Source organism: Manduca sexta, chromosome 11, assembly GCF_014839805.1.
Source record: "Manduca sexta isolate Smith_Timp_Sample1 chromosome 11, JHU_Msex_v1.0, whole genome shotgun sequence".
Classification (NCBI taxonomy): Eukaryota; Metazoa; Arthropoda; class Insecta; order Lepidoptera; family Sphingidae; genus Manduca; species Manduca sexta.
The window spans coordinates 13,879,022-13,892,262 of record NC_051125.1 but is presented as its reverse complement, the minus strand read 5'-3'; the positions used below and the strand labels follow the sequence as shown (position 1 = coordinate 13,892,262).

Below are 13,241 nucleotides of genomic sequence, written 5' to 3'. Positions count from 1 at the left end.
TGAATATAATTTCCGAAGGAAAAAAGACAGGCCAAAATACATTTTAGACAGACACTCAAGAGTGTCTGCTCTATTACTGCTTGTTTCATTAGCTCGTGATTTAAAAACCGCTAAATATATTTCAATGTAGTTTTTGCCGCTCATTTAACTAGTATAATATAATTTTTTTTCAAATTTCTTTTGACAATTCTAAAAGTTTTTTTTATTTGTTTCAGATGAATCCCGTAATTCGGATAGGCGCCATACTTTGGCTGGCCTGCGCCATAAGCACAGCAGCCGAGACCAACGAGCAAAATGCAACGACGACTAAGACCATTCGCACCACGATATTACCATCTCGGACTACAAGGACGGAGCTAAAGAATCTCCCGGAGCCTCAACCCTCATGATACACAGACCCTGAACGTACGAAGCAAGTCAGGTCAACTGACGCAACTCATCGTCAAGAAGAAAGATAAGTCCACCACGCACCATGCTAGCAGCACCACCTTAGCCCCCACTACTGCCTCAGTTAGAACTACAGTGTCTGTTAACACTACGTTTGACGATATTAAAAACAAAACAGAGAGTAGAGACCAGAGAAAACTTAGTTTTATGGACACAATCAACAGCGATTTGGCTGGTTATGATTACTACCTTAATCGCAACAAAAACCCAGAAGAAATAGGTGACATTAAAGCTGAGTATGGAAACTGGTCACCAGTATCGGTGTATCCTGAATCACATATTCAAGAAGATGGAGGGAAACCCGAGACTGACCCCGAAACTTCCAATTACTATCCCACGTACGACAATGAGAAGAGAACAGAAAATAAGAAAGTTTACATCACTTCAGCTAGCTTTATGGACTACAATACTCCAATTAAAAGTTATAGATTTGATCCACATAACCCAGTTATAAAGAACGACAGGAATCCTGTGTATATTGAAGTGGTTAGTACTAAAGTACAACCTGAAGGTGAAGCAAAATCTTTCAAAGTTCCTGATCCTGTTGTCATTAGCTCTGAACCAATGTACCTGAAGAAAGCCGTTGAAAAATACAATAACAAACGTGGAAGATCCATCCTGACCCTTGGTGATGATAGTATTCCCGAAATCCAAGGTGTAAGAGTACCCGATGACGAATCTGACAAAAAAACTTGGCGTAACGCTAGGGTTGTCAATGGAGAACTTCTGCCTTATCCCGAAGGATATACTCCGCCGAAAGCCATACCAGAAGCAGATGTGTACCCTGACATAGCAGCTGTTGATCCTGCTCAGAACTTTGGACCTTTTACTAAGGAAGACAACTTCGAACCTAAAGATGGGCCATTTACTAAATTCGATAACTTGAAATTCGAAGTTAGTGACAGCATGGGGCCATATTTGACGAGCGATAATCCAGCGTTCGCATACAAACAGAAAAAAGACAATCACTACATGAAATCCGGATACGGTCCTTTCACTAAAGCTGATAATTCGAAAGTTGCGAACTCAAAACTCATAGAGTACATTAAACAAATAAACGAGCAGGAATCGAAGCGTGATTACTTCAGCGGTCGCAGCTCAAGGTCACACAACGGCGATATGGAGTACGGAGAAAGCCATATTCAAAGGCGTATGCTCCAATATCCTGGAGAAGTAAATTTCCCCAACTCTGTAATGTATACTCCTAAGAATGCTAAACCAGGTTTTGATGAAAGTGTAAGGAACCCTGTACTTCAATACGCTCATCCTGAACTGGGTGTACAGCCTGCGAAGGCAACGCGTGACAATGTCGACAACTACGAGAGAGAGCGCAAAGTGAAATACTACACCATGAACGTTCCAAAAAGTGCTCATCCCTATCCTATGGAGCCGATCAATGGGTACGGTCAGCAACGCTCTCAGAACAACATCAATGCCAACAGATATTATGAAGATGAATACAATAAGTTCTCGTACTACGAACACAGTTATAACCCGAACCAAACTCCAAGATACCCTTACAGCTACGGCTATATTAAACGTACTCCTGAACCTTCATTATGGAAGCGATTCACCGATTCCATGAAAGATACATTGAATACTGCAAGTCAGACTGTCCATCAATTAGCTAAGCCCATTATAGACCCCATTACCAAAGTCACACAACCCGTCTTCGAGCCTATAGTCGAAGCCACTCACAAAATCTCCAGTAATCTTGGTCTATACCCAACACATGCAGTACAAAGCCAAAGGTATGCTCAGGATAAAATTGGGGTAGCAGCCGCGGCAGCTTCGGGTGCACCGGCGATGTTGCCAGCTCTCGGCTTGATGGCCGGAGGAGCAGCTCTAGGCCTGGGAGCCGTCGCCGTGGGTAGGTTGTTAGACGTAAACCTAATGCGCAGCAGCGGTCTCAGCGACGAGGAAGTGCAAGACGAACTGGAGAAGGAACATAAAAGAGCATTCGGAGCATACGACATCGACAGGCAAATCCTAAGCCAGCAAAAGATCTACGATGACAACTACAAGATGCCAAGTGAAAATGTGTATGTAGTAATGTCTCCAGATGGAAGCGAGGGTGCTCGAGCCAAGAGAGATGTGCTGAGCTTCTTTAACGAGCCGACTTATGAGGGACAAATCCTTATGAGAGTGAAAAGGAGACGAGTGAGGTCTTTGAATGACAACGCTCCTGATGATCTGCAGCGGTTGGACGGCGGCTCCGGGCCATCGTCGCTGACGTCAGCGGCCATGAACCTAGTGAAACAGACGGACTGGAGGGACTCGCAGTGTGCTAAGTTCACGTTCTGTAAAGTGTTAACGTCGCAGCCCGACGACTCCATGTTTGGGATGGAGAAGAAGATGGAGTCTCTATTAAGAATGTGAGTATATAATCGTTAACATACAATACTAAGTGCCGGTTTCACCAGTTTTAAATACATTTTATTTCTCAGTTATCGCATTAAACAGCTAATGTAGATAGTAATCTTTTTATTACCATTTACTTGGGAACATAGATTAAAGTATGACTTTTGTATTTTGTAGGTTAATACATTAATGTCACCAGTAGCACTAACGCAGTTGTGTAACAGGCCCTCAAGCTACACTAAGTCTAAGAAACACTATGAATCGGTATTGACAAGTTCGTTCAACTAATAATAAAAACCTGGTATCATTCCTGGTTAATTTCCATAATTACGAATTCTACGCACTTACCGCATTACCGAATTTACACAAGTCATAAATTTTTTACTACTCTATTTACGATACCAATCAATATACCGTAACGCACGATTTAAAATGCATCTAGTATCATTCCACAGTATTAACATACACGTAAAAAGTGTTAAAACACTTCAATAAAGCAAACGTTACGAGTCGTAAAACGTGGCATGAAAACGAAATGTCTCTGACGCAATGTTACTTTCTCGAGGTCGAAGTTACATAGATATTACTAGTCACTAATAGAATTAAATACGTACTGCCAGCTTCTTGGTCTGACAGCAAAGTCTATGGACTGTAAATCATGAGCTCCAGTCAAAGTAAATAAACAAAACGATCGTGCGTACCAAAGAGCGTCTTGCATTTGTCGATTTGTGCTATCAAGCGACTCTTTCTCGCGCAAATACATTTACATGCCTGTTATTCCTGGTTTCATACTCGAGGTTTGTGGAGCCTATAGTATCCCTTAAAACTTATTATTTAAGAAGTTAATATGGTACGACTTTTTGTTGCATATCTGCAATATTGTTTAATGTGTAGAGCCCAAGCATGTTTTTTTACTTATCACCAAGCATATTAATGCTATGTCATAACGTTTTATATAACCATCTCGCAATTTATTAGTTGAAAGTGGTGGTCACTAATTTATTGCTAATATGTTTATTAATCGTTTGTACTTTCATCGGCGTGCGGTTCGGGGATCTGCCAGTAATTTCCACTTTATTAACCTTTTTGCATTATTAATATAGTGAAAGTCCTTCGCTAGCTCCGATCAGATCAAAATAGCTTTTTGTGTGTAGATACTTCTATTATTAAAATTTTCGTATTTTTAAATAGATATACGACACTCTAATTTCGTCCAAGTGATCTTTAACAATAATAGGAAAAAAATAAAGTACATAATATTATAGTTTATCTCGGAGAGGGTGGCAAATGCACAACTAGTACACCCACTGTCTGCCACGTGCTTATGCCGTTCAATTTCATAGAGGGTGGGCCTATCGCCATATCGGGGACAATTGCCAAACCCTGGGCTGGTAGAAAATAAAGAAACCCGATGTCTCTGCCTAGAATCCAACCTGAGACCACACCGTGATTGTCGTGCCGCAATATCACTACGCCAGCGAGGCAGGCTACTCTAGTATTTCAAGTACTGTATGGTGTTGCTACTATTTGGTAGTACCGTCTACCATCAGGCGAACGGCACGCTTGTCTCTTTATTAAGTTGCAATAAAAAAAGGTTGGGTAAAAATTTCATAAATAACGGAGATTCAATTCCCCTCACTGTGCTATGATAGGATCAAAGAATAAACGGCGAAATAAAGGCGCACGTTATTGTTTCTTCGTTGTGATGACAGATACATTCAGGGACTATTTTTAGAAGTAATTTATCAAACGAGCAAAACGAAATCTAGATCAGTGAGGTAATTAAGTTTATTTTAGTTTATAATACAACATAAAGATCTTATCAAAAATATTGTGTTAATTTATGAATCATTTATAACATTAGATTAATAATTATATTAATTTTAATTTGTTTTATTTATCTGATTATAATTGTTAATGTTTAAATGCTCTTAGTCTATTTATCATTCGTTAATTGTTGTTTATAAAAATACCGAGAACTCTCCTTTAAAAAGCATAATACTTATAGTCAACAACATTATTTCATGCGCATGCATCTTTTTATACAAATTCTAATTACACTGAGCCACTATTACCCATAAAATTTTACTCTAGGTAATAAATATACTTAGGCCCATAGAATACGCCGTCTTGAGAAAAAACACCAAGAAACTCGAATAAACTATATTCTTTAGGCCACATGAGTGCTAAGCTGTTGACCTTCTGACCAACACTATTCAAACTATAATATAGATTGCACTGGCAATATACATTAACAAATTTACAGTTTCTTTAACATTAGTACCTACCTAACAAAAAAGAAACAAAAATACCATTTATTGTGCTAGGATTTATTTAATAAATTTATTTTACACACTCCAGTCCGAATGAGAAAGGTGTTTATTTCTACTGGACTCTAAACAAAATGATAACCGCAATGCAATCTCCTAAACACCACTAAACATGACAGCTATGAAATCTCGTCATAATTAAATACACAAATATAATTACAGTACAAATTCATCACAATAAGGAAAAAAGCATACTTTCACTTACCCGCGTAAATATTGGGTTTTTGGAGCGCTAAGATTTCATTAAGATTGCGAGTTGGCTCGCGGTGAGAAATTTACTATAATTATAATCGCGATCATCACGAGGTTGGCGGGCGTGGGATTAAACTATTTTTAAATGTCGGAGGTTATCAACTTCATTATTTACGTATTAGTCGAGAGGTAGATATAAAGACTTGGTCCGCTTTGATGTCTTTTTTCACCTAACTACACTAGTCATGATTCAAGATGGTTAGCAATGAAAAGTTGTATAATCGCGCCATTTCATAGCCAAGCAATTTTAGCTTTTTAATTTAAAAGTCGTGATTTCAGATACCTTATCTGAAAATCAAAGCCAGTCTGACGGTCATAACACACAACCCAAAACGCCTCTACTACACCAATTAGGCATATAATTATTACTTAAAAAAGATACAATAATATTGCAACAGACCTGATATTAATTGAATCCCGTTCCATAAAAGCTACAATTTAAGATATAACTAGAATGAATGCGAACGAGTTGCGATTTACCTAATTTAGCCATGTCACCCCAGAACCTTCGCGCGATGGCAAACCGCTCTTTCACTACATATTTATAGTTTCTAACGACTGACGTAATTCATTGGGACATTACACGATCAATTCGCATCAGTTCAAAGTTTTCTACTGAACAGCAGTGCCTGAGCCAGATATTGCCGATGTATTGCCAGTAACTTAGCATCACGTGGACTAGGCGGATCTTCGTTCGGAGGCAAAAAACATTTACGGGTAACCTTGGTTTGATAAAGTTAGATGTATTGTAGAATCGGATGACAAAATATTTATATAATACAATTTAACTATTGGTGAAAAGCCTCTGAACTGATATTGCATAGATCGTAGAAACATTAGAGTAGGTTATTACACTCAAGTCTAATGAAAGGCTTACTTAGATTATTTCATGTATGGTGTAAGTAAGTCTGTTTCTATATGGCAGGAGTTGACTTACGCAGGCAGTATTACGTCTATGTTTACCGCCAAGCTCAATGTCAAGTACCATCAGACGCCTCAGGTTAAAGAAGACAGAGTACTGTGACGTCATTCCCAAATACTTCCATTAAAACTAACACAATTGAACTCACGACAAAATAAATACGATGCAATAGTAACCCTAAACACCAATTCAATAAACATACCCAGAATTGACATTCGTCGATCCGCGAACACTTTCACTAGAGTGGCGACAGCGAGCGGCGACACGTAACGTCACACCTCACCTGCGCGTGCGCAACCTTACGCGATCGCTTTACAAACATACACACAAACAAACGTGTGCTGGAGCTATAATAGTCGAAACGACACTTTTGCGTTAGGAAACTGTTTCATTTCACTGTTTCTATTAGCATTGCATTGAAACTGTTTACTGTGACGAATAGGACTCCGTGTTACATCAGGGGCGTTCTAGAAATTAATAATTCATAACAAACACATATGTGCCATACTTCTGTATGGAAAATTAAATAGGTTAGCGGTACGTACATCCTATTATCTAATCAGTTTTCAGCTCGCTGTATTCTGTACACTGAGCAAATAATAAGTTCAAACAAAAGCAATATCAATGTAAAGGGATATCTATTGTTATTATTTTAATATTGTCCTAAATATGGTATATTTTTATTAGTAGTACTTAATACAGATACAAATGTATAACACATTTTTTTAATGCCATATATTTTAATGTTGACCAAAAATTCAACTGCGAGTCTTGTCTCTCGCTATTATATGTTGTAGTACATAGCATCTTTTAATTACCGTCAAAAGCAAAAAAAAATGCCACATGTCATTATAATTAACCATATAATAGCAGAAATTAGGTCACGCCTCACATAGTCCCAATTTTCTTTAATTTAATCTTTGGGTTAAGCATCCTAAAGAGGCAAACGCATATTAAATACGATATGATATAACATTAAAATTAACAATTTCACAAACCACCTACTTATTTGATTAGGTAACGCGAAATCCGGTTGATACGCACTTGCAATAGTTGAAAAATTAAAATGAAACCGGCAAATGTAAATAATATTCACACATCGGATGTCTAATGGAATGTCACACTTTGTGACGCAATGAACCATGTTGTGTAAGTTAACGAAAAGCAGTGAATAAACTAAGAGACCACGTATGTCACTAAAAAATCTATTCGAATAAATCAGCGTTTGCACCTAAGGACGGGCAATCCATCTGGTTTAAACCTGATGATTAGGTATAAACCAATTACATTAACTACAATTTATTCCTAAAATGGGTAATTTTGCAAAGTAAAGGTTTCTGTACAGTACACCCCAAACATTAACAGTTTTAAGATGTTCATTTAAACCGTCCTATCCAAAAGTCTTGTACGCAGTCAGAGGTGATAAATGAGTGACCGCGGAGGTCGTTGTGTTACACAAAAGCTACGAGATTGATGGATGCACTCACGCCGCGCCGTGCTGTAGTCTTTGTGCGTAATCTATTGTGTTATTACTGAGGTATTCAAGTAGTTTTACTTTTGTTTAAGACTGTTTTGGGATTGGGTTATACAAAATATAGTTATATATGTAAAACATTATTACATAGAATTGTTACAGAACTACTATTATGAAGATTCCCTTATAACAATATACAGAACGAAATGGATGAATTCGGTATAGGTGGGCGGAACCCTCACTGCGTGCGTCCGACTTGCATTTGGCCGCTTTAATTCGTTAGTTTACTGACACAAATAGATACACATACAAGTATTTAAAACTATAGTGTTTAAACTAACACGCGCCTTTTCAACTACTTTCATAACTTAATTTGTCTCACAGCTGGGCACCGGCGTATAACGAAGAAATTCGATCAGAATAAATCAATATAAGCCGGAAATATTCGGCTCATTAACCTTCCCAATTTCCATACCCTATGATTACTGCGCAGACGGCTTGCCGCCAAGTAGGATGCACAGGCTTGTTACGTAATGAGCCGGTCTGTGAGTGAAAGTGACCACATTCCGGCATCCGAATCGCACTCTCGCGCATCGAAACGCTTTTTCAGTTATGCAAACATTGTGTGAATTTCGTGATATAACTTTTGTCGATTGTTAACGCGTGCATTTATGCTACGGTCTATTAAAACAATGGGGCAGACCGTTCTAAATAAATAGGTTATGTTTGAAACGTTTTTATTTTTTTTATTATAAGTAGTATAGCGCTAAATATTTGGCGAAAGAATTACTTGTCTTGACAATTTTTTTTGCTTGTGATATTTTATATCCGCCCAGATAACGACCGCCGTACACGATATGTTAAAAGCCGCCATAGTGGCCCACGTAAGTGTGTCGTGCTCTGGGATCAGCCTGTGCATATCTAGTTCCAAGAGGCCGCCATAATTGTGTCGAATGCCGAAGGATAGTCATCTCTTGTGTGTCATTCTAAGACCCCACTTAGAATGACATTATTAATGAGGTCACTTTGCCAAGCACCTATAAAAAAAAATACCAACACAACAAGATATAACTTTTTTCTTACCTGTCTTTTGTTGGCATATATATTTATAGTCTAACCTAAAACAAAAGACAACACTTAAATGAAATATCCAGCATAAATCATAACTAAAAACTTTTTACTAGCAAAGCTACAAAAACCCACATAAATTAGTATCATAAGAAAATGAAATTAAAGTGTCAATGTTTAAATACGCAGCATGGGTGTAGCGGCGAAAACTTGTAAATCTCTAGTGAAAGCTCGCGTCGAGCCTTCGTTGCGTAATGCCAAACAGCGTGCATTTAAAACGCGAATTGTAATGCTTTGAAGGGATCGTGTCGTGGTTAATGTATTGAAGAATGTTAACGATTCAACTCACCAAGGGTCCAATTTCTATAACAGTGTTATTTTATCTTCAATCGTTTTTTAGGTTAACTTATTGTATAACGTCAGTTTATCAAACGGAATTTAATTTAAAATTACTATCACCGCTGTATCTGCACTAGTTATTCAAAATGTTCAAGAATCTTTTATTCGCACAACACACAGTTCCGAACGAAATATTTATAATTTTTGATGCTAGAATTAATGTAACAATCACAAACTGACCTATGCCAAACCATCATCACACCTATACAAAGCCTTCCAATTTCAAAAACAAGTTTTCCATTTTCAAATTTCGCAAGATATTTACTAATCTAAATTCATAATGGCCTCTGACTGAACCGTAGCCTGGTGTTATATATAATGAGAACATAAAACTTGGCTCCAACTAATAATTTCAACGTATCGTTTCCAGGATCGCTCCAGGCACCGACGCGAGTGCATCATCAGTGGCCCACCAGCTCGGCGACGTGATGGCGGCCAGCAGGGACCACGACTGCAGCCGATTCCACTGCGACAGGCACTGACCAATACTGGTGATGGGACTTAGAGTATGGGATGACTTTGCAAGTGAAGCCATATTGAATTATAAACCTTGCAAAACAAGGTTTAATTTTGATTAATGTTATGTCATCAGAGGTCACTAGTAAAAATAGTACTAATTAGTTATTATACTAATATACAAGAATTTTAGTCTCTGAAATGCTTTAAAAGGATTGTTTAAAGGAAAAGGCGTATTTAAGGAAAAATCCTTAAGTATAAATTCTTGGCCTCATTTTTTCTGTAACACTAACATGCGTACTTGTGAAGGCTTGAGTAACATTTGCAAAGTCATACATCGAACTCATCCAACTAAAATAAGTCACTTAATAACAAGGCGTATATAATTTCGCCTACAAGGAAAAGGGACTGTAAAAAGACTACAATAGGATTGATTTTAGGAAACTGACGTATGACCGCACACTTATCTATAATTCCTTCAAAAATTCTCAATTATCTTGCAAATATGCAATTATGACTTAAAATATTGAAGAAATTATAAATATTCCTTTTATATTTCCTTAATATTTTATCCTCAAACTGCAGTTATTATTTAAAAGAAAATATTTATATAACTATCAAACACCGCTTGTATTAACAATACAGAAGATAGATATGATTTTACGAGGTGCGGTCAAAAATAATGTGAATAACTAATACATCCTTACAATAAATTATGTCTCTAAAAGAAAGTGTCTAGTAACACTGAAATAACAAGCGACGAACATATCTTCGTGCGTGAGCAAAGGAGAGTCTCAGATTTATTACCTGAGACAGTTCTCTGACAAACAATGTACAATGGAATTTTAACAATACCGTCCAAATGTTCGCTAAGCAGTCGCAAGACACGGCCGTGCTAAACCATTTTTTACATAATATATTGTAGAACGTTTTGAGCCTGTAGAGATCCTTACTATAATATAGAAATGGTCACTGCACGGACCTTACAAAAAATGTGTCGAAAATTTTAGCGTTAAAAACATTTACACCTGTATAATTCATAATATTATATGGTAAGAAGAACTTATCGCTTAGAAGAGAGTTTAAATTAATATTTTGGACGGTATTGTTTTTTAAAAGAATTTATTAAACTGAGAGTTAAGATAAACGACAACAAATACACTTCCCGGCGAAATGTGCGAAGTGATTAACTATTTATTATTTAATTTATTATAGTTATAACGGCTATAGTTATGTAACGCGTATTTTAAGATTTCGATATTGATATTATAAACTATTTTAACCACAGAGTTGCAGGAATTATAATTTAAAAGCTTAATAAAAAATATTTGTACTTTGCACCACAAACCATTGTTGAACGTAAATATTTTCATTTGATATTTTAATGTCAATAAAATGAATGTATACACACTACAGAATGTTTGAAAAATTTATAAATATGGTGGCGAATGGTAAAATTTTCACACAATATATAGATACTAACATGCATACATGAATATGGTCTGCAAATCTTTCTAATGATAATTAGATTCTAGATAAATGGAAGCTGACAGGAATCGGGTTATATGAACCTTTCGCCACTGAAATATAGTTAGATATCTACCAAATCTATTATGTCCGTCACAAATTTTTATTCTATGCTTTTAAATAAAAAACGCCTTACGCAGATAATCTACAACTCTTTTTGCCTCAGACTTATGTAGAATTTGATCAAAAATCTCCGCCACAAACAGACATATTCCATGACAAATAGAACCATCCTGTATATTCTTGTATTTATTGTTACCAAATAATTAATATTTTTTATCTTTAATAATATTTATTTAAATTAAGCTATAAGTTATTGGATATTCCATCTTGACTGTAAAAATGTTTTCCTACATTTTTTTTAAATCATTTATTTATATAGATCTAAGGAAACTATAGATTTATCTATAACATATTGAAAATAGAACCAATTCTATATTAGATTTGTGTTTTTGTCCATAAAATTCTGATTACAAAAATTTTATTAGTAAAATAGAGGTTGTATTTCTGTGGATTCATTGAATCTTTGGTTTGTTAATTTCATATTTAGGATTTTTTAAAATACATATTCGTGTTCTAAAAACCACCATCATCATTACATATAATTTAATATTTAATATAACTTATACTTAATCGCTGTTAAGTTGTAAATACGCTTCCGAAAAGAATGTAAATTATTTATTTATTTTTACAAATAAAATTATCAAAATATAACAAAATGGTTTTATTTAAGATTTTGTAACACTATATAAATCATTGTCGAAAACAAACAATATTTTAGAAATTTAGAGGCAATTGATTGCAATTTCTAATGTAGGTTCTCGTACCTCTATCCTTCATAAAAGGAAACATTATTGTACACACAAATTATTTTTTATCTGGCGCAATTAGGGTAGCTCCTGTAAAAAAACAATGAAATAAATAACGAGCACTAACAGCATAGTATGTTTTTACAACCTGTATATAACAATATCCTTATGGAACCTACCTCGATCGCCAGCGCCATCTTTAGTCACGTCACCGACACCTTCAGGTTTCGGAGCTTCAAATATGATATTACATTCCACGCAAGGCTGTAGCTCTTCTTCTAACATATACAGCTGGAAATTAAATATATAAATAAAGTCACTGGTGCACGATAGCCTATTAGAAATGGAACGGACTCAAACGAAGATGCGCCAGAATCCAAGGCACCTCCGACATTTTGAAGTTATTTATGCATTTATTAACTGTCGCTCGCTTTAAAAAGGAGAACATCGTGAATGACCCTACATATCTTAAATTCTCCTTGAGAATTTGGAAGTATGTGAGGTCCGCCCGCAATTGGCCAGCGTGGTGGACAAGGTATAAACTCTCAGTAGTAGAGGAGGCCTGTCAATGAGTCAGACAATATACAGTAACAATGCACAAGTATTGCTTGGTATTCCACTGCACTCGCCATTCTGAGACATGAGATGTTAAGTCTTATTATGTCCAGTAGTAACACTGGCTATAATTTCCTTCAAACCGGAACACAACAGTGACTACACACTGCTGCTTGGCGACAGAAATAGACATAGCGGTGGTACCTACTCAGGTGGGCTCTCTCATTTTCGAGAACTACCACCATTTACTTTCGTAAATTTTGCAGCAGGTATCAAATTTATTTTTACCTAATTACAGTAGGCAACACGCAATCCTAAACATGTTTGAAACTGCACTCAAATAAACCATTTATAGAAGAGGTAAAAATATTACTAGACTTACTCGTCCGTCTGAACCGTATCCAGTGTATCGCTTGGTGGGATGTCCCTGGAGGTCCATCGGCGGCGCCTTCTCCTTGGTCACAATCTCCGAGACCAGCGTGTGGGATCCACCCACCCAGCGCAGACAAGTGTGAGCCCTTGGAAGAAGTTGTATGAGGGCCATCAGCTTCGTCGTTGTTATGAAATATAATAGCAGGGACTAAAGATGCTGATGGGTGCCTACTGTATTTTATATCCGACTGGATAGCAATCACTGTGTG

At 36.6% G+C, this 13,241-nt stretch overlaps 2 protein-coding genes across 2 annotated transcripts; one reads left to right on the top strand and one right to left on the bottom strand.

Moving 5' to 3' along the window:
- Positions 1–215: 215 nt before the first annotated feature.
- On the top strand, positions 216–10,473 carry LOC119189018. The gene is given in 3 exon segments (XM_037437609.1): positions 216–362; positions 364–2,822; positions 9,624–10,473. Coding segments are annotated over 3 exon segments (2,718 nt in total). The 3' UTR covers positions 9,736–10,473.
- Positions 10,474–11,945: 1,472 nt separating this feature from the next.
- On the bottom strand, positions 11,946–13,198 carry LOC119189019. The gene is made up of 3 exons (XM_037437611.1): positions 12,983–13,198; positions 12,225–12,336; positions 11,946–12,135 (listed from the first exon to the last, which is right to left on the bottom strand). Exons 1-3 carry the CDS (start codon positions 13,142–13,144, stop codon positions 12,104–12,106), a joined length of 306 nt encoding a protein of 101 aa, XP_037293508.1. The 5' UTR covers positions 13,145–13,198; the 3' UTR covers positions 11,946–12,103.
- Between the last annotated feature and the right edge of the window lie 43 nt (positions 13,199–13,241).